General features: G+C 34.9%; 1 protein-coding gene across 2 annotated transcripts; it reads right to left on the bottom strand.

Annotated features, from left to right (window-relative positions):
* Nucleotides 1-457: 457 nt before the first annotated feature.
* On the bottom strand, nt 458-22,837 carry syt16 (synaptotagmin XVI). Of its 2 annotated transcripts, XM_052571819.1 has the most exons (7): nt 22,615-22,837; nt 14,800-14,976; nt 8,663-8,875; nt 6,113-6,429; nt 4,827-5,267; nt 3,464-3,647; nt 458-2,069 (listed from the first exon to the last, which is right to left on the bottom strand). In XM_052571819.1, the coding sequence occupies exons 1-7, from the start codon at nt 22,625-22,627 to the stop codon at nt 1,756-1,758; spliced, it is 1,659 nt and encodes a 552-aa protein (XP_052427779.1). In that variant the 5' UTR covers nt 22,628-22,837; the 3' UTR covers nt 458-1,755. The 2 variants fall into 2 exon arrangements, with proteins under 2 accessions (XP_052427779.1, XP_052427780.1); XM_052571820.1 differs by lacking the exons at nt 14,800-14,976; nt 22,615-22,837 and adding an exon at nt 12,653-12,980.
* Between the last annotated feature and the right edge of the window lie 246 nt (nt 22,838-23,083).

Below are 23,083 nucleotides of genomic sequence, written 5' to 3'. Positions count from 1 at the left end.
TTGAACTGTATCACTGAACTAAATCGATTGAAAGGATTCATGCATGGTAGATCAAACATGGATGCCAAAATGTTCAATGAATAATAACATTAGTCTTTTTAAAGGTGATACAGTATACCAATGAAAATCGCTGTCCCTGGTGCTTCTACCCAAGGCCTACCAAACATTTTTACTAAGTTATTATTTTTCATTTTTTCTGGTAAAGCTTGTGACAAAACGAGCATGTCAGATTTTACTCCCCCTCTGACATAGAAAGTGGATTTCATTATACAATTACCACCCTTAATCTGCACGTTTCCACCCAAAGCACCACCTATGTGTTTTTGCAAGGGACACATGGCGAAAGTTTGAGCAAAGCATGCTAACTGTTCTGACACACAGATCTAATATTAAACATGGCATTTCTATCCCAGCTGTTTACCTTTACAGACATAACCGACTGTTTTCGTAACTCGTGTTTTCACATAAACCTGTGTTTATTTGACAGTTTAAGCGCAATAAGACATGAAAAATAACTTGGTTTCGTACTCACATGCCATGTGACAGAAACTTTCAGTGAGCGTGCTTCAGATATGTGCACTCAGTAAACCGTATATCAGAAGTTCAAACTGATATGGTTTAAAACACATGATTTCAGCGTGATAGACAAGATAATAAAAACCAAGCAGATGTTTTTTTTAGCAGAATATCTGAGGAATGAGCTGTAAACAGCCCTATTTTGGATAAGGGGGTAGGGAGCAGCAGCTCATTTGCATTTAATGAGACATCCACTACAGTGTGATTCTGCTTCCAATCAAAAAAGGCTTTTTCAAAATTATATTATACATTATCTGTGGTGTATTTTGAGCTAAAACTTCACAGACAAATTCTGGGGTGTCCTGAGACTTATATTACATATTGCAATAAGGGAAATAACAGGTCTCCTTTAAATCCTGACCAGCACCAGTCCTCATTCAGTGAAATTACTAAAAAGAGTTCAAAACTTTTGCGTTTCATGGTTGAATGAAAAGCATTCAAAATGGAACTTTATAAGGGTGAGTAAATAATAATAGAAATGTCCTCTTTGGGTGAACTACGCCTTAAAGACATTTGCTGATATCTCTTTTTCTGATATGAATAGAGATAACTTGTGCACTCCTTTTAACAACTTTTATCATAACATGAGTCTGTGACTTTATATTACAGTTTTGTTACTTGACATTTTACATCAAAATATGTATATTACATATATTGATGTGAAATGTAAAAAAAAAAAGTAAAAAGGAGAGCATGAATGAAAGTGCACGTGTTCAGCTAACAGTTTTCTACTCAAACATTTGGTCCCACTAAAACTGGTTCTGGCGTTCTAGCTTAAAATGATCTGAAGAAAGGCATTTAATCATTTCAAATCAATCCTCCATTCATGAAATCGCTAGGCGACAATCACCGTGGCTCGGGCTATAATGCGTTTTGATTGGTTGCTGCTGGAGTTGAAGAGAGTAGTCTGTATATTACACCATGAAGTCATTTCCTGGTTACCAGATAAGAGGCTGTATCAAGTACTCTCAGGGAGAAGGAAAGCGGTGTGTGGGGGTTTCTTTGTGTTTGTATGCTCTTCCAAAATTTACATGCCATATCTTTGTTTGATACTGTTAAAAGTGCTTGTTCATTCCGGGTTTTGTGGGTATTTTTGGTGTTGGCTTTCACCTCCTTCCCAAAGGAAAATCCAGCTGAACGCAGTAGGTTTGAGTGATTAGACTTCTATCTCTCTCCCCTCTAAGCTTCTAGTAGTGTGTGCCAGCGGCAGACTTGCTGATTTCCGCTCTCCTTCATGTCCTGCCAGTGAAGAAGTTCCTCCTCGCCGCTGCTGTTCTGGCCCAGAGCCACCCAGCCAATCATCTCCTTGCGCTTCATGTTCCGCCGATTGTAAATGGAGACCATTAATGTGACGTCTGACAGTTGGAACAGTGCGACCTGGAAGACAAATGTCTCCTTGAAGACAGGATTCGGCTGACTGCGTCGGATGGACGTCTTACAGCGGGATATCTCCTGTCCCATGGAGTTTAACAGAGCGAGCTTACCAAATGTATCTGAAAGAGAAACACATCACTAAATCACACCTCAATATACTTACTTAATTATCTTGAACATAAACCTTTTATGTTATATTCCATCTTCTCCAGGTGATCAAATCTTTTTGTTTTTGGATAATACTAACATTTGAATTTGCTTTACATTAAGCAGCACAACTGTTTTCAACATTGATAACAACAAGAAATGTTTCATCAGCATTGGACCAGATCTAGATGAGTTTTTTTCTCATCTGAACAGATTTGGAGAAATTTAGCATTACATCACTTGCTTATCAATGGATCCTCTTCAGTGAATGGGTGCCGTCAGAATGAGACTTCAAACAGCTGATAAAAACATCACATTAATCCACAAATAATCCACACAACTCCAGTACATCAATTAATATCTTTTGAAAAGCTGTGTGTTTGTGTGAAACAAGTTTATCATGGCGTTTTAACTTTTGTTATAATCATAGTGTGTCACTTCTGGCTAAAATGCGAGTCAATTATCCATAATAATGCTTCCTACAGTGAAAAAGTCCATGTCTTATTGTCCTCTCACATCAAAGTCCACCAACATATTTGTTTAGAACTGTTTTAAATGATGCTTTATCCGCGCATATTTCTCTCCTAATTCAGACAAAAACACCCTTTCACTGAAGAAAGCAATATAAAGGACAGAACAATTATATTTTAACCAGAAGCAATGGGTCGAAGTGGAATTGTGTGGATGTTTTTATTAGCTGTTTTGGACTCTTATTGTGACGGCACCCATTCACTGCAGAGGATCCATTTGTGAGCAAGAGTTGTAGTGCTAAATTTCTCCAAATTGGTTTCAATGAAGAAACAATCTCATATACATCTTGAATGGCCTGAGGGTGAGTAAATGTTCAGAAAATTTCCATTTTTGGGTGACCCTAATGGTAGAGTAGATAAGTACAGTAACAACGTTTTTTTATTTTTAAAGTAGGCACATATCTGTGACACAGCATTATATCACAGTATATGTTTGTGTATGTATGCATGGTTTTCTTCAGCAGTGACTCATCGACTTAAAGAGAGAGGTGTGGGAAAAAGATCTGTGGCTCTGTGATCGATTAAATGCCCTGTAACTCCATTCACCGAGAAGCATCATTGTGAGTGACTGTGACAGATTAATAGTCATACGAACAGCATGAACGTTTGACCCACAACACAATGTGTGAGGATGACACATTCAAAATGCGCCTGTACAAATGTGTGTTCTAGCAGCTTGTTCGTGTAGAAACGATTTATTGCAGTACATTTCCTCGGAATCAATATCAGACGGCTTTAACAAAGGTTATTTGCTCAAGAGTCACTCCTGATGGTCTAATGATGCCTGTGAATGTGTTTCTGAGCCTCTGTTATTGCGAGTGGGATGGTGTGTTTACCTGGAGGTCTGTTGAGAGAGAAGTTACGGAAGTGGCTGCCTTTAATGATCTCTACAGACAGTCGTCCTGTGGTGGCGTTATATGATAAACCCAGCAGTAGTTCTGGGTTTCCGCCGTGAGACACAGAATGACTGGAGGAAGCACTGTCACTCTGAGCGCTGAAAGACACCTGGGAGTCTACTGTCTGCAGGGAGGGAGGGAGATGCCAACCTAATTAGTTGGTGTTTGTACATAAAGTGTAGTTTTACATAGCTTTTCAACATATGGACACTGAACTATTCCATTATGCTAGTTTGTATTTATTTGTAATTATTATGTAGAAAACTAGTTTGGCATTTAAATTGTTTCTGAGTAAATCCTACACCAATTTATTTTCAACATACCTTTTAAAAATGTAATGCCTTGTACATATGGGACCCTCAACCACAAAACCAGTCTAAAGTAGCACGGGTATATTTGTAGCAATAACCAACAATACATTGCATGGGTCAAAATGATACATATTTCTTTCATGCCAAAAATCATTAGGATATTAAGTAAAGATCATGTTCCATCAAGATATTTTGTACATTCCCTACTGTAAACATAGCAAAACTAAATTGTTGATTAGTAATATGCATTGCTAAGAACTTCATGTGGACAGATTTAAACATTAAATGCGACAAATATTGATATTCTCAATATTTAGATCCCCAGATTCCAGATTTTCAAATAGTTGTATTTCGGCCAAATATTGTCCCATCATAACAAACCATACATCAATGGGAAGCTTATTTGTTCAGCTTTCAGATTATGCACAAATCTCAATTTGAAAAAATTGTGTTCTGTGGTCCAGATTCACATATTTACAACTTTACAAACATACAAAAGAATCGTTGTGTAAAAATATGATGGTACCGTCCGAGAAGTTTCAGCAATTTATATTCTAATGAGTTTTTAGACAATTTGTTGAGACTGTAAAGTAAAAAATCCATAAAAAGCATTTCAGAAGTAGTTTGCACATAAAAATCTCTATCCAAATGTATCTGTATATTAAATAAATGTATCTGTCCCCTTCAGTCTTTAATCATAAGGACAGGATAAGCTTAAAAAATTTTTAAAAAATGTTTGCCTACAATTTACTTTGGAAAAAAGAATTCACGCCTAAATCTAATATCTAAATCTAATATGTATAGATTATAATTCAATATAAATACATATTTTTTTTATTTCTGGTACATATACAAATACATTGTTAAAAATAAAAAATAAAAATATATAAAAATAAAACTACTGGCCCAATTGAAAAATCTTTTCTGTTGAGCCAAAAACCACAAAAAATAAATAAAAAAAGAATACTATCAAAGCAGGTACACACACACACCTTGAGATTACTACGTGGCTCCAGGACCAGTGTGATCTGGAAGCGTCCTGTGTGTTTCAGCCTGCTCAGCTTGTACATGGCCTCCCCCATCATCCTCTCCCTGTTCATCTTCCCCAGCGCATACAGGCGGAACCGCAGCGCAGAGGAACCCAGATCCCCCGGCTCTAGATGTGAGAACCGGAATGTCTCCTCAAACCTAGGCATGGAGCCTTTCTGTACGGCCGTCTTGTGCCGCTGTCGTTTACCAGGTAACAGCACCACATGCACCTGCCAGGAGTCCATGCCACTCCGTGCCTTGTCTGGAATACCTTGGGCCATTATCACTGTGACCAGGAGCCTGTGGGTTTCAGCCCGGTAGTCGAGGGCAATTATGAGATCACCACATTTTGAGATATGTCCACGAGGGGAAGCACTCAAAGGGTGGGATGGAGATTGTTCATGCTGTTAGAGAGAGGAAAAGCTTATTTGCATATGTAAACACAAACATGCTCAATGCAAATGTAAACATACAGATCTAACACACTTTCACACACAGCCTCGCACACCTCTAACAATGGATGAGGAAGATTTTACTGTGAAAAACTAATACATAATAATAAAGTGTTTCCATTAGCAACAGCTATGAGTACCACAGAGCACAGACGACTCATGAATATTCATTAGAATTTAGTTCTCATAACACTCGTGGAGAGGTGGAAATATTTAAATCATAATTATGAACAGAAAAATTTAAATATGGTGTAACACAACAGTAATAATACACAACAGTAAATATTTGATACAATTTTTATAAATTCAAATTCAGATTCTATCTATCTTATTAAATTCATACACATTTTTGTTATACATTTTGATTAAAAGCCTTTTGTATTTACCAAGGCTGCATTTGCATGATCAAAAATCTACTAAAAACCTCAATACTGTTAAATATTATTACAATTTAAAACTTTTTTTTCTGTTTTAATATATTTTAAAATGCAGCAGTCATTACTCCAGTCACACGATCCTTAAGAAATCGTTATAATATGCTAATTTTTTGCTGAAAAACATTTCATGTTATCAATTTTGAAAAAAATTACGTTTCAGAATTATTTGAAGAACAGTTCAAAAGTTCAAAAAGAAAATTATTTGAAACAGAAATCTGTTGTAACATCATACATCATCCTTGCTGAATAAAAGTATTATTTTTTAAAAAGACAAATCTTACTGACCACAAACTTTTAAAAGGTTGTCTATGTAGAAGTGATAAGAAAAGATCTGACTCTGTTGAACTCGAGCGCACACACCTCAGAGCTCCATGTGGAGATACTATCCGTAGCCTCACTGTTGTCATATCCATGATTGTCGACTGCCAGACTCCTCTGTGGGTTTTGCCGTCCAACACTGCTCAGGCGACTGCCCTCGTCCCTGGGTAGAGCCTCCAGACCGTCCCCTGTGTCCTGGGAGCCCAAAGAGATCTGCTCCGCCATCAGAGAGAGGGGGTCTGTGAAGGTCCGGCCCTCAGGAAGAGGACTCTGTGATAACGGGTCTCTCGGCTTAGACCTCACACGTCGCCTGGATGACAGGGGATCTTCAAAACTCTGCACACTGTTTCTTTCAGCTTCTACATGGAAAGAACGAGACTGAATTACTTCATATGGCTGAACTAATGTGTTGGTCAGAAAACTGCTCGGTCTCAGATGTTTCTCCAAAATTAAAAATTGTAACACTTTATTACAAAGGTTTTACAGTTTTCTGCGTTAGACCATCATTAATATTAAATCCACAAATAAAATTTTAAGGTTTCAATAGCAGCAGATATTTATTTTAGTGATTTCTAAAGATTTCAATGTAAAAATATAATAATAATAACTTTAATAATGTTTATTAGTTCTAAAAAATACGTTTTTGCTCAAAACTAACCAAAATTACAAATTTGTTCATAATTTCCACAGAGGCAATAGTGTAGATCCCTAGAGCAAATGAAACCTTATTGCAAAATTTTACCATAAACACATTGTTAATATATTTCATTTCTATTTAAAGAGTAAAGAGCTATAAAACTAATTTAGATCATTCAAACAATTTAGTCTTTATTATTTGAGCTCAAACTGAAAGAGATTTATTGTAGACTTCTTGACAAAACTGAGCACAGTTTGAGACGTTGTGTTATAGAAGAAACAACTGAGATACTAAAGAGAGCTCTTTTGTACATTTTAATTCAAATAAACAGACGACTACATTAGTAGTCTAGTAGATTTTTAATAAAGAAGTAAAGACACAATTAACAGCTGTCTCACCCACACTTTCCCTAAGCGTTTAGCAAATGAAATTTTATTGACACTCTGACAGTGATCATAATTGCAGGACAGGATTCTTTGACCAATCAGGCTCTCTGGAGCAGATGATAATGATAGTCATTTACGGCTTTAAGTGCTTGTCCTACGTGACTTGTGACTCGTGACTCTGTGAATTTCACTGAATTAAATCTCGTTTAGGGTACAAACTGTTCTACTCAGCAGCAGCAACCAATTAACTGTAGACAGGGCCGGTTACTCTGTTACCATGGCGACTGGAAAGACGCTTTTCCATGGCAACTGATGCTGTGATGAACATTCTGAGAAATACAGCTCCATACAGCAAGTATTCCGTGGACAAAAGCAACCGAGAGGAAGCTGTTTTAGTTGAGAGATGTTTAATTGCATTGTAGAGATGAGGGATGTTGACTGAGCGTTAGGGGAATTAACACTGCCATGACTGGCGGCACATTTATACATATTTTTAAAAGGTGTTTGGATTTATAATGCATCTTCTGAAACATAGGTTAGCTTTAGCCTTTATCCTGAATATTATATTTATATTATATTATATTTTTATTTTGGGTCTTAAAACTCTCAAAACAGAATCAATCTCAGCAAAAGTCTCCATTTGTTCTCCATGTAATCTTATTGCTCTCTTAGAGGAGAATTAGAGGAGTAATATTAAAGACACCTCATTTGTTAAATTTCATCCCTATATAAAAAAAAGGACTTGTAAATGGAGAACAATGTATTCCACAAACCACTAGCCAGCACAGTATCTTTCCATCAAACTTTATTTTTGGCTTACCACAGTGATATTTTAGTGTTATTTACATTTATATTATATTATTAATATTTTTAATTTTTTTAGTTTTTATTTTAGATTTAGTTACGTTTAGTATGTTTTTTTTCACTTTATTCACTTTAATTAAGTATTAGTCATTTAAGTACTTCAACTTAGTTCAGTTAGTTTGCAGGGCTAACTAATACATTTTTGTTTTCCATCTAATATTTATATGTTGTTTTATTACAGCTTTATTTCAAGGTTTCTAATAGTTTTAGATAACATCGACAATAGTTTACCATAAAGTGTATTAATTAGATTTTTATTGACAAAATATTATATATATATATATATATATATATATATATATATATATATATATATATATATATATTATATATATATTTTTTTTTATGTTAAAAAAAGCCAATGTAATTTTTTAATGGCTTATATAATATATTTCTGTTATTCTGATGACATAATAAAAGGCATTTTTTATTCACAATCACCCACACTCACACACTGAAAACAAACACACGTATCCTCAAGTAGAAATGCTTTTGAAATAGCTGAATGACCTTAATGAATGAATGTCCTTCTTTATAAACCATGGCTCTGTGCTCTATTAATCAGCAAAGAGCCGTCTCAAAGCATAGTGAAATATTCAGTGTGGTTGACATATATGTGGCTGTCATGTATATTGGGAAATCATAGCTATGCTATACATATTTTTAAACAAATGTCTGAGTGAATAGGAGAATGTGGGTGCGTACCTTCACAGTCAGATGGCTCCGTGCTTCCTTCTTCCTGGTCAGACGGCAGCCGTTTAAATTTGTGATGTTTCCCTGGTGCATTCTGGGTGTTGAGCTCCGTGACACCCAACCGGAAGCTTTGTGAGCGGGAAACTGAGATCTCAAACTGCTTTGCTAACTCATCATCACTGTCTGATGAGCTGGAAATCTCTCCATCATCACCATAAGTATTCACTACACACACACACAGATGGACAAAAAAAGAGACAGACAAAAAAAAGTTACAATAAAGATAAATGCAGAGTACATGAACGAATATAGACCAGTACAGGCCTACCAGCCATAATTCCAAGGCATTGCTATGTGGTTGCTATGGTGTTCTGGGTAATTACTGGGCCACTACAATTCCCAAACTAGGTGGATGCTAGGTTGTTGTTAACTAGCTTAAGTCAATAGAGTAAGACATTCTGATCCCCTAGAAATGGCTCTAGATCCTTATTCAATGCAACTCTATGGAAATTCTTGCCATGCTAGCAGCATTCAAGTAAGAAATGTATTCTTATTAAAGCTATAGGCATTATTCATTCCTCAGTAGTGAGTGATTTTCTGCTTTTACTTTATTTTTTGGGTCATATTAACAATGTAAACAGCAGTAGGTACTGTATGTTATGCTGCTGTCACTTACACAGATATAATATAAACAAGCGATTTATTTCTCAGATGTTTACCTTCACAGACATAACTGACTGTGTTTTTGTAACCTATGTGTGTTTTTCACATAAACGTGTATTTGAAAGTTCATGAAAATAAGACATGAAAGAGAACTTAGTTTAGTAAGTACTCACATGCCGAGTGAGTTACAGATGCTTTTTGTGCATGAGCATCGGATGTGTGCACTCAGAAAACCTTATATCAGAAATGATAACTTACATGGCTTTAAAACACATGATTTCAGCACGATAGACATGATAACCAAAACCAAGCAGATTTTTTTTTTAGCAGATTTGAGGTAGGAGCTGTAAAGGCTCAGCCCTATTCTGGAGAAGGGGGCGGGGAGCCGCAGCAGCTCATTTGCATTTAAAGATTCATACATGAAAACAGTGTGTTTCTGCTTCCAATCAAAATAGGCATTTTCAGAATGATATAACAAATGATCTGTGGGGTACTTTAAGTTGAAATTTCACAGACACATTCTGGGGAAACCTGAGACTTATATTACATCTTGAAAAAAGGAGCACAATTGGTGCCCCGTACAATAACTGATTTCTTTTCAAATAAATATTTTAAATGTAATTTATTCCTGTTTATACTTTTTTTCAGGATTCAAAAAGATTCAAAAGAACAGCGTATTTATTTTTAAATCTAAATCTTTTCTAACATTATGAATGTACTCTCACTTTTGATCAATTTAATGCATTCCTGTTGAATAAAAAGCCTACATTCTTTCTATATATATCTATATATATATATATATATATATATATATATATATATATATATATATATATATATTAGGGCTGCAGGACTAATCGCATGCGATTGTCATGCGTGTCTCGTTAGTAAAGCCGGTTCTGCTATTAGCGGTAAATGTCCATCAGCTGCTTTCAAATGGAGCGGCACTTAACAGACAGAGCCGTAGTTTGCTGACAAGCTACGCAATAACACGTTCATAATCACAGATGAATCGAATGCAGTTATGAACACAATATTGCATAGCTTGTCATATTTATATTTTCTTACTGGTCCCAAATGTTTATGCAGTATTAATAGTGGTAACCACCTTAGCAAGCACCATTAAAATATAAGACCAAAAAAACTGAAAAACATTCACTTCGTACTGATGCAGGGCGCTCTGACCACAATGAATTGTTTTTTCCCTCATAAAGTGAGATAGAAAGACAATGTTGTTGGTAGGTGACTCAGACATGTTGGTATTTTTAAAGGTAATGTAGAGTGTTTGTAGAAAGGCATGTCTACCATATGCACCTAACCATAAGAGGGTGGCCAATTAGTGTCTTTGGGTCTCTTTTTTCTCTCTTATTCATTAAGTTGTACTTCCATTCATTGCACTGCATTTCACCACATAATTCAATCACATACACACACACACACACACACACATCAAATTAGGCCAAGTGGCTATGTAAGGAGCAGCATAGGAGGTTGCCATAGTTACCAATCCCTCACACTGAAGTGCTTTTCCTCGGTACGCACCGAGTGCGTTCAACATGACATAAATGATACCTACGCATTGAATCTGAAAGAAGAACAATCATAGCAGCTGTGCCATTCCAAACAGAACAGCTCATAAATAACTGCAGCAAATAACTCTTCAAAACAATGTCCTTGTAGAGTCCAACTCATGGATATTTTGTATAAAACATATATTAAACCAATTTTACCTCTCTGATTCTGTACAAAATAAAATAGTCATTTCATTATATGATATTATATTTCTAAAAACAGAAATAATTATTTTAACTATTTTAATAAAAACATAATGTATTATGAATAAATATGAATTAACAAAGAACAGTATGTTTATATATTGCAATAAAATTATGTTCAAAAGATTAAAGCTGCAGTCGGTAACTTTTGGCGCTCACTTCTGGCAGAAGAACATTGTAGCCGGAGCTACTTCTCTCTGTTTACATCTATGGCAAGTCACGCAGGTACAGTGAGACTCTGCAGCGTTGCCGACCCCAACCAGACTAAAATAGTCAGAATATAAACACTATTATGGGGTACCATTGTAATTCAGGATAAGACAAAAAACACACATATATATATTTATAATGTCCAAGATCTTAAAGGGATAGTTCACCCAAAAATTAAAATCCTGTCATCATTTACTCGCCCTCAAGCTGTTCCTGACCTGTATGAATTTCATTATTGTTATGTGTATGTTGTATGTATGTTAAACACAAGAGATATTGTGAAGAATATTTGCTGGTCAATTGACTTTCATAGGTATATTTTCTATACTATGGAAGTCAATGGTGACCAACAACTGTTTGGTTCCCAACACTCCTTCAAATGTTTTTTTTTTTCATGTTCCACAAAAGAGAAAAACTCATAAACAAGCTAAGGGTCAGTGTCAGAAATTTCATGACAGAATTTTCATTTTAGAGTGAAATATTCCTTAAACAAGCATGTTAAAAGTATCATATTTGGTGTTTATTGACTATGTATGATTGAATTTTTTGTGTTTGTGTGATCGTGTGTGTGGGAGTGAACATGGCATGTGTATTTGATATGTGTATATGTGTGTACAGGGTATTCATGTGTAAATTTAATGACTCTCCTGTTTGTTTTGAAAGGGCGTTCTCAGTTTACTGAATATATTAAATATCCAGAAAGATGAAACACACACACACGCCTGAGGCTGTGTCTTAAACCCTGGTTATGACTGACTGCGTGTCTGTATTTAGTCTCTTTCCAAGCAATATAATTTCTCAGAAACTTTTGCAAACAATGAAAATTTTATATGAATAATCAACAAAAAAGATATCTGAAAGCATAAGCTAAACCGAATGTACAAGACTTCTAATTCATCAGCCACTATAGACAAACAATTAGAAGAATAATAGAGTACAGTAAACAGTAAAGCTAGCTGTGCTAGAAGCCAGTGTACATATGATTATTATGATAACTAATAATAATAATAATAAGATAACACATACCAGGTTGCAATATTAAGCAGCATAACAATCTGTTTTGGTAAAGTTTAAATGGAATAATCATCTGACACTGTGACTAATTGTCACATTAAAAATTATGTGGATCCAAAACTTACTGTAGCAAGGAGGAAAAACTAATTTAAGACTCTAACAAACACTAAAATTATGAAGCTACCAGTCAACAACAGGTAACCAAATCTTACACAGCAAACATGTAACCAGTTTACAAGAACAGAAGCACCTGTGATGTTTAAACTAAACAAATGAACAGCAGTCTCAACAAAAACAGACCAAGAAGATGAACCAAGCCAACTTCTAACCCACATCTTACCAGCATGAGAGCAGCGTGAAGCCAGCAGACTCCTTCTGCTCTCCAGCTCGTCTGTCTCTTCACTGATGGGAGTCAGACGTTCGGCAGAGAAGGCATAATCAAACCTGCTGCCCTGACCTCGCAGCACCAGCTTCTCCTGTGGATCCACTCCAGATCCATGAACAACCCTCAAGTTCTGCTCCACCTCTGAACTCTCATCCGTCACTGAGACCTCAGAGTCAACAGCTCCGGTTTGGCCGAGGTGGCGGAAGCCACTGGAGAAAGCATCTGAAATCTGAGCGAGCCATAAGGAGAAGGCTGGAATACCTGCCTGAGGAACGTCTGCCATTCCATCAGATTGCAAAATGGGTTTCTCAACACTTTGGACAACAGCTCAAAAGAAGGTCTATTTTCAGATGCACAGAAGACCCAGTGAATTCCCTCATGTTGTTACTGTTTTAAAAACAAAATCAACAGAACTAATACAGTACATATATTTACTTCTATAGTGCAACTAACTACCACAATTTGTAGAGCAGACAGACATCAAACAAAACTGCCTTTAGCTATCTGATGAAAACTGTTCTAAATAATACGGTTTAAACTGTTTTAAATGGTCCAAAATAAATAAAAAAAAATGTTTATTCAATTTTTTTAATGGCCAATATCTATGGAAGCCTGTTTCCGCCACAGAACCAAAAAAAAAAAAAAAAGGTTATTGTGACTATTTATCTCACAATTCTGACCTTTTTTCTCACATTTGGGAGTTTATATCTCATAATTCTGACTTTTTTTCTCAAAATTGTGTAATATGTACTCAAAACTGTGAGAAATAAAGTTATGAAGCGCAATTCTGACATTTTTTCTCAGGAATATTAGAAATAAACTGCCAATTGTGAGTTATAAAGACCAGTTCTGAGGGGGAAAAAAGACAGCTATCTCAGAATGATAGTTTATATCGCACAATTCTGACTTAATAACTCACAATTGCATCTTATAAAGTCAGAATGGAGATACATACAGTAAACTCACAATTCTGAGAATTAAAGTCACAATTGTGAGTTTATATCTCACAATTCTGATTTAGTTCTCACAATTGTGAGTTTATATATCAAAACTCTGAAAAAAAAAAAGTGTCAATTACAAGTTTGTTTCATGCAATTCTGAACTCTGAAAATAAAGTCAGAATTGTGAGATAAACAGTCCTGGATCCGCAATTGTTTTTTTATTCAGTGGCGGAAACGGCTTCAACTGATAACTGGATAATATTAAAATATTTACTTAAATATGAAATTAAATGTATAAAAATAAAAATAAATCAAGTTAATTGATTATAAGTGCTACAAGTGAATTTAGTCATCACAACATTATAATACACAGTATGAAAATAGATAGTAAAAATTTGTCAAAGATTGCATTTAACAATGTTATTAAATTATCTGTGTTTCTAAAGATAAACTTTTAGTGAGCGTTAGATGATGGTAGAGGTAATCTAAACATAAAAATATGAAAAACTAGCATGCAAAATTTAAATTTAAATTAAACTTAAAATGAATTTCAAATATCAGCCAATAGCTAATAAGGTACCGATATAGCGTGCATCCCTAGAACAAACACTTACCAGCAAGACTTCCCCAAAAAACAATCATTTAGAGCCCCTGCACCTCAGAAACTATCTACATATATCAAACCTTCATCCAAACCAGTTCAGCAGCACCTGAAGTATGGAGTTTGACTAGCTAGTAGACTCAGGACATCTCATGGGACAGACAGAATGAATGTTTACTAAAGGAGCTGCTTTGAAATACCACAGCAGAACGCCCTCCAACACCCAGCTGATATACTGACTGTGTAATATGTGTGTGTGTCTGTCTAACCCAAAGGTGCAGGGTTAACTCATTGGTGAGTGAGTGTGTGTATGTGTGTTTTCCAGGAATTAATAGAGACTGGGACAGCCCACAGAGCACACAGAGCTGTGCATGGTTCATTGCATAAAACAGATAATTAGATCCCAGTAACTCCCCCGGACTGCCAATGGTTATCAAACAGACTGCTATTATATTCACCTTGAATATAGGAGAAATGTATTTTATTAATGAAATACACCTTTGACAAAAAAAGAGCAAAAGAAAGTCATGAAAAATGTTTTGTCTGAAAAATGAACTCACCGAGTCCCTGGTGAATCCCAGCGCGGTCTCTTCGTTTGCGCCGACTGTACTGCTCAAGGCATGGCAGACCTCCGACACGAGCGAAACACAGCTTCTTACTGATAAAGAGGAAGAGTATGGCCAGTAAAATGACAAAGATGCCCACGGCTGACAGGAAGCCCACCGCCTCGGGAGTGACTGGTGAGGGAACAAACACACAGATACACATTGATCAGAAGCATTTAAGTACAGAAGTTCCAATTTCATACTGTATTAATTATATTTTCCATCCCTTAAATAGATGGTCTATCCAAACATGAAAATGATTTCATTATTTACTCACCTCGTGTCGTTCCAAACCGACATGACTTTCTTCTGTTGAACATAAAATAAAATATTATAAAGAATGTTGGTAACCAAATAGTTTTGGTTCCTATTAACTTCCATTGTATGGACAAATAATACAGTGGAAGTCAACGGGAAACAACAACGTTTGGTTATCAACATTCTTCAAAATATCTTCTTTTACATTCTACATAAGACTGAAAGTCATACAGGTGTTGGAACAATATGAGTGTGAGTAAATAATGACATAATGACATTTCCTTTTCGGAGACGTTTGGTTCGTCTACACCATATTGATGGCAGGGTTTACAATGCTTGTGGGAACATTTGGTCCTCCTCACAACCTTATGTAAACCTTACCCACACACAGGTGAATGCAGACGCCATAATACAATTATAGAGAAGCTTTACTCTTAACATTTTTACACATCCTTTTATAAAACCTCTAGATAGATTTTATAAAAAAATATATATAATATATATATATGTAAACTGCCCTAATGAATACTAATTATTGAAATGTTTGTACCACTGACCATGTTTTCTCAACTTCATTTGCTGCTAATATAACTGATGTATTATATAATGAATTTTAAAATGAAACAAAACATATACAAAGAAGTCTAAGAACACAGATGTCTTCCTAAGCTAGATTTCCTATACAAAAAGGGTTGTAAAAGTGATCTCAAATGCTAATTGAATGATATTTATTACAGCACTGCTCAAAACATGTGTGCTACAACAGAACAGAATTCATAACTAAATGTATTTGCGGATGCCAGTTTATATAAGTTCAATTAGTCCTTTTGCTCACAGTTGCAATGTATTTTCATTAAAAGGGAATTTGTTGACTACTATAAGACTGATCTCTGCCTGGTGGAAAACAGCCCTGCAGCAGACAGAGAAACCATGGCCTCATATTCAACACATATTCATCAAAGGTGCTTTGAAGTGAACACTTCAAGTGTAAAATGGACCATTAAGTTGCATAAGAGTGAATATTTTACTGAGTCTGAGAGGGCAGGCACCTCTTAGTGTGTGTTTACATGTGTGTGTTGAATGAAAGGCTGAAGCTGAACACTATTATGCTGAACCATCTAATCTGCACCCACACACACAAGCCAATTGCACAGTCACAGTTGTCACTGAGATGAACACAACTACCACTCACACAAACAAATGTGAAAAACAGAAGGAAAGATAAATATGCTTTTAAGAGTAAACCTCAACTCACTTCCATTGCATAGAAAAGAGCAGCATGAACATTCTGCCGAATATATTCTTTCATGTTTTTTTTTTGTTTTTTTTTCATTCGAAATATCATCATCGTTAGGGTGAGTAAAATTGTTGACAGGATTACATTTTTACAACTTTCATCCCTTCAAGATTCAACAGATGCACTGCTGCACAAGGCTGTACATTTCATATCCAAACACTTGGCCATGCTCTCTGCACTCTTCTAGATGCGCAAGCAAGAACACACTGACCTTGTAAGCACAGAAACACACATTCACACTCACCCACATGGACTTCTGTACTGCAAGAGCAGGATGGTTTCCCTGGAAACAACTCAAGCATTCTGTGACGAGTGGCTTTGTTCACGTAAACACACATGATTTCATGTTGCCATGGGTTTAGTTCATATAAGCTCTAAATATAATCTAAAATCATTATACCATTATTAATTTCTAACTATTATCCAAAACAAGCTAAATGTTTTAACTCAACACTGTTGGAAGGTACAAAACGGTCCCTTGAGGCGGTAAACTTTTATAAAGTTACTAATATACACACTTCATGTATTTTTAAGGTACTAATATGTGCCATTTAGGGGTATATACGGTATAAAGATTTAGCTTTTGTACCTCAAGGTACTGCCACTGTGACAACTGAGAATCAGAGAAAGGTGAATGGAAAATGGCTTGTGGCTTTATGGCTTGCTAGACAAGACGTAAAAAGAAATATGGAGAGATGGAAAAAGACAAATTATAAGGAATAACAAAACATTGTTTTTTAAAACGCCATAAATTTCTTGCCATGCCTGAAAATGGTAAAACATCTCCATCTACTGGTCATTTGTTTGAACTGCATCATATTAAAGCCTAACCGCGTAGACTGAGGAACAGCAAATCGTTTAAAAATAGCTCGATTTTATGTTTGTTGTTTTTATTTCATTGTTTTAAAATGTAAGACAACATAACACAAATGAGCATACACAATCCATATTTAATTGCTGATTGGATAATGAAAATTATTTTTTCTTAAGTCAAACTTTAAATGATATGCTTTTAATAAAGTGATTCTTTTCAATGCCACAAATTTTGAAAGCCAACATTAAAGGCCTGCCATTAGTTAATTGGTACAGGATGTCGTCTTTCTCCATTTTTACAGTAAGCTTCCTGTCAGGCACTAACACCCTTCCTGACAGCTGAAAACTGAAAGCTTCTCAAAATCCACTATCCTCTGAACACGCTAAGGCACACTCTTTTACATCTTATCCACAAAATCTAAATTCCTGGACAGAAGTGGGTCACCCTGAGTAAACAATGCTGCACAGACAGAAAAACATGCTTCAGAACACCAGTTCACAGACCAAGCCTTGATGGTGACATTTTTTATTTTTTTTAATTCATCAAGCACACATTAAACAAAGGTGTAAAAAACAACAACAATATATTTACACTTTTGTATTTTACATAAATGCTGTTATTCTGAACTTACTATTCATCAAAAAGTCCATAATAAAAAAAAAAAAATTATTCATAAAAATATTCATTAAGTATTTGAACTGTCAAAACAAACAAAAAAACAGCTTTGCCATCACAGGAATAATTTCAATTTTAAAATAAATTCAAGCATAAAACAGTTGTTTTATATTGAAATACATTTTCACTGTATTTTGATCAAATAAATGTAGCCTTGGTTAGCATAAGTCTCTTCTTTCAACTGCATTAGAAAATCTTCCCGACTCCAAATTTCTGAATGGTAATGAAACTGCTGAAATGAAAAAAAAATCTAGCCTATAAAATTCTTTATCCAGAACAATGCTGGAAAATCATATCCGTAAACCAATTCATGACAAAATAGCACCATGAAGCTCACTCTCAAACATATAATGTACAAACACAATTCCTTAAAAAACTTCCAGAGCCTAAATCACAGATGGGTCAAAAATTAGGGCACTGAGACACTACTAAGATTCGAAATTCTTTGTATCCTGGATTTGTATTGTTCAATTAACACTGGAGCATCTAGAAATGTGTTTATACAGATAGGAAGGGTTTTACATGTAAAGATGAATGTTTTCTGTCTCCTCCTTTAAAACACACACCACCTGAGATCATAACCACCCTGTCTCTAATAAAGGCAGAGGTGGGGAGCTGAGACACAGGTAAATGAATCACTCTATAAATAAAGGAGGGTTGGATGAACCTCAAACACACCAGCACATTCTCTGCAGGACAAATAAAAAGCTCATAACAGAGGCTTGTGATTCTGAATTTTCATGACGGACCATATTAAATTAAAAATTAAAAAATTAAAAAAAAAAAAAAAAAATCCAAAGCGACTTACAGTGCATTCAGGCTATCAATTTTTACATATCATGTGTTCCCGGGGAATCGAACCCACAACCTTGTGCTTCATAGCGAGGTGCAATACCAATTGAGCTACAGGAACACATATAATGGTGCAATTTCCTAGAAACGGTCTTGTTCTTGTCTGAGAATATTATTAGTCCAAGAACAGCATGGAATGCGGCAGGATTCTAGTCTCTCTAGTCTATAATCTATTAGACTAATTAGGTTATAGGTAATATTTTTTCATCTGAGCTATCTAGAGTTCACTAATCAACTAATGCATCAGAGATAAAAGTGAACCAATGCAAAAAATACAAATAATTAGATCATTTGCAGGCAAAAAGAGTTACAATCTCATCCTTGTTATAAAACAATAGGCCTATAGTAATAGTAGGGTAAATATTTAATTACAATAAAATATTTATTAGGCCCCCAACTATAGAGCAGAAATCAATAAGATAAGCAATTTATTATAAGTGAACTCCACCATTATGGAATATAGGAGATCAAATCTCTATTTCATGTTTTTTACAGTCTCATTTTGAGATATTTCACCCAAAAATCATTAACTAGCCTCAAGTCATCCAAACCTGTAAGATCTCTGTTCATCACACATTACACAAATTATGATATTTCCACTGAAATCTGATAGCTTTCTAATCCTGCATAGACAGCAATGCAACTGACATGTTCAAGGCCCAGAAAGGTAGTAAGGACTAAGGACATCGTTAAAATATGGGATATCAGTGCTTCAACGTTAATTTTATGAAGTTATGAGAATACCTTTGTGCACAAAGAAAACAAAAATGATTTTATTCAACAATTCCTTCTCTTCCATGTCAGTGAATGAATGAATGATGCATTCCTCTGCTTGCAAACAATGTGCAGAGCATCCAGGTTTTTTAAGTCAAAATGCTTGCTCCTGTTGTCAGCAGCGTCACATAGATACATGGTATTGTTGTGAATGTGTGTAGAAGAAATTATTAAATAAATGTTTATATTACATTAATGTGAATAACTGTTTTTTTTTTGTGCACAAAAAGTATTCTCATATAAAATATAAAATATATATATATATATATATATATATATATATATATATATATATATATATATATATATATATATATAAGTAAAAAAGTAATCCTCTTAAACATACGTAAATTTAAAATGCATTATAAGCTTATGGCTTCCAGACAAGATTTAAGATTTTGACCACTGAAACGTATACATTGTAGAAAATTACAAAACACAAAAACATACAATACATTAAAACTTTTCCTGATCAGACATTTTTTCAGGTTAAAATGATCAGAGTTCAGGTTAAAATGCTCCTTCGTTATAAGAATTGGCTCTTCTCTTTCAGAAAAAGGGTACAAATACAAAGGGAACAAAGAGGTACAGGCACCCTATGAGGTACATCTTTGTACTTTTTCTTTTTACCCCTAAATGGTACAGATTACTACTTAAAAATACATATTAGGCTAACTAAAGTGTACACTACACATTAGTATCTTTAGAAAGGGTACCGCCCCAGTGACAGATCTGTAGCCTGCATTTTTTTCTGATGTTTTATTGAGTGCACTTGTTTAACAAAGATTTATTATAAAATTATACTGATATTAAAGTTTCAGTTTGGAGAAAATACCCTTGTGAAATACTCCCTATGTGTAGCCAAGATCTTCATGCAAAATAAACGAGCACAATTCATTATAAATCTCTTTAATGATTTATTAATTGGACTATTTTAGTATTTGGTTTCTACATTTCCCATTGGATATCAAACAAAGTTGATTCAGAAAATAGAGTACTTTCAGCAGGGAGGGGCATAAATAAAGATGTTTTCTGAAGGTTTATTTCTATAGCCTATGATGAACACAGTTGCACAATCTGTCTCAGCGATTCTTCAGTTAGCTGGAGATATCTGACACAAATGGATCTATTTCAAAACATGAGGCTTCTTCAAACTATGCTTTATGTTAAAATATTTATGACATCTTCTGTATTAAAGATAAGGGCTTTGAACAAACTTAAAGTTGATTTCAGTGTAAGTGTACTGATGTGTATTTCTTTGTGCATTGTTAATTAGCTATTTACCTTTGAACTTGCAAGAATAAAATTTAATTCATTTCATTCATAAATGTAAAAAAAATTCTAAATTTCAGTTCTATTATCTATACTTTATATATTGTATATTTCATCAAAGTTTAATTGAACCATTTTATCTTTTGGAAAAAAAAAATTGTTCCCTATACTGCTGTTATGGTAATGACATCAGTTTGGTGGACAGTGATTTATTTAAAAACATCCATATAAATAAAGGTACTGGAAGGACCACAATCAAAATCATATAAGCCATAACGTGTGCTTTAATACTAGAATGATTACAAATAATAAAAAAATCCAACCATAAACGTTTTTAACCTCTTGAGACCCTGTGGCCTCATATGAGGACATTATATTTTTGTGAATTTCTCTGAGTCTGTTCATGCCACAGTTTTAGATCTGGATGTCCTGTACAGAGCACATTCAGGGCTTTTCAGAGATACCAAATGATTGGATGTTTCACATGACCACTCCCTCTCCTTGGTCATCAAAATGTCTGAAATTAATTTAGTGACACTCTTATAGAAATATGATAATATTTCTATAATATATTGTAGTTATCATTTAAATCTGTCTAATTTTTAAATTCTGTGTCATAAATCAACATCTCAGAAATATGTTATGGGGTTTCAAATCAAAATATGACTTTCTGTTACTAAACAGGACATTGATTTCATACATGTCCTCAGATGAGGACACCGGGACTAAACGCATGCTTATGACGCATTTTTGGAGACATAACAAATGAATAGAGAAAGAAATTATATTTCAATATTCTATGAAATATTATATATTATTATGAAAATCTTGACAATTATTACTCACATTATTACACTTCTTTTTTCATTACATGTTGCCCCAAAAACACATTTATATGCAAATTAGATTTAGTTTATAGATACATTGTATATAATTAGAAAACCCATTAATGGTAATTTTACACACATTTTGCAGAAAGAAAAATGTTATACTGAATTATTCTGTTATACCATAGTTGAGAATCATCTTTATACAAAGTTTGGTAAAAAAAAAAAAAAAATCTTGAACATTAAAAATTTATTGGTGATTTAAAAAAATCTATTGTTTTTGCCTATGCATTTTCATTCATGTCTTTTCATTTTTTTTTTAGAAATTGAGTCCCGATGTCCTCTGCCGAGGACATAACATAACTTTATAAATGGAATGCATGAATGCAGAGCACAAGGCTACACTGGGAAATCCTGTGTGCGATGCATGACATGCAATGTGCATCTGTGCTTGCAAAGTGAATGAAACTGCTTTGCAGCATTTCACATCATGATAGACCCACTGTCCTCACATGAGGACATCTTTTTTCTGGGAAAACTACTTCCTGTACAAAAACAAATTTTAGGTATTATACTTATTAGGTCCTACATATCCCAAATAGCAAGAAAAATTATAAAATGCACAACAGGCAATCTCTCGGGTTTCAGGAGGTTAAAGCTATGTTCAAAAGCAATAACAATCAGCAGGTGATGAAATAAACTGCAACACTAGCAATAGCCAGAACATGGATTATATAAAACATCGCTTGAAATTCCCCAGGCGTGTTTATAACCGTTTGGATGAAATGTCAGTTGTTATAATGTCATATATAGCAGAGAACATGAACCGTCTGAGATGATGATATGAATGATTATAATGATGCTGGCAAAATAAATCGCTGAGCCATGTCGCAAAATCAACAAAGGACCTTTAATAAGCATAATGATAGTGTGTATAAAGACATTAGACCAGGAAAGAAATCAAAGCTTTGTAAAATCGTTTAAAGCAACGCGATACTTACTATCTGATGCCATGGTCGCGTGCACTGAACCAGCGCCTCCAATCGCCCGCCCTATCGATCAATATCGATCGATATCTTCATAAGTATAAACAAAGAGGCTTGGCGACCGGTTCTCTTTCACGTATCAGTCCGCCTGTCCCTGTCAAACCTTGATGGAGACGGAGCGGAGGAGAAGCCCACCAGGACAAACTGCTGTCGCGTGCACGCATACGGGCACGCGGGCATCTGGACGAGAACGCGCTGCGCGCTCGCTACGCTCTGCAGCAATGACCTCCAGAACTTTCATCCTGACTCAGTGTATATCATATTCAGTTTCTGCATTTAGGCCGTATGCATTTATGAATCTTCAACTTTTGTGTACTAGGGGTTGATTTTTATTTTTGTTAAATGAAAACCACAACAAATCTGTCCTGAATCCTTTTACCATATGCTGTATTTTTTTTTTTCCCAGATGGACTTGTATGAAAAT

This window comes from Carassius gibelio, chromosome B13 (genome assembly GCF_023724105.1).
Source record: "Carassius gibelio isolate Cgi1373 ecotype wild population from Czech Republic chromosome B13, carGib1.2-hapl.c, whole genome shotgun sequence".
NCBI lineage: Eukaryota > Metazoa > Chordata > Actinopteri > Cypriniformes > Cyprinidae > Carassius > Carassius gibelio.
This window is presented reverse-complemented; position numbering and strand designations above follow the sequence as displayed.

What these genes read in the sequence shown, in the direction of transcription:
- syt16 (XM_052571820.1), bottom strand. Translation starts at nt 12,980, where the DNA reads ATGGCAGACGTTCCTCAGGCAGGTATTCCAGCCTTCTCCTTATGGCTC. An exon ending in TTCACGCTGCTCTCATGCTG is followed by an intron (nt 8,876 to 12,652) that starts GTAAGATGTGGG and finishes GTGTGTGTGTAG; the next exon opens with TGAATACTTATGGTGATGAT. An exon ending in CTCTCTCAACAGACCTCCAG is followed by an intron (nt 2,070 to 3,463) that starts GTAAACACACCA and finishes TTTCTCTTTCAG; the next exon opens with ATACATTTGGTAAGCTCGCT.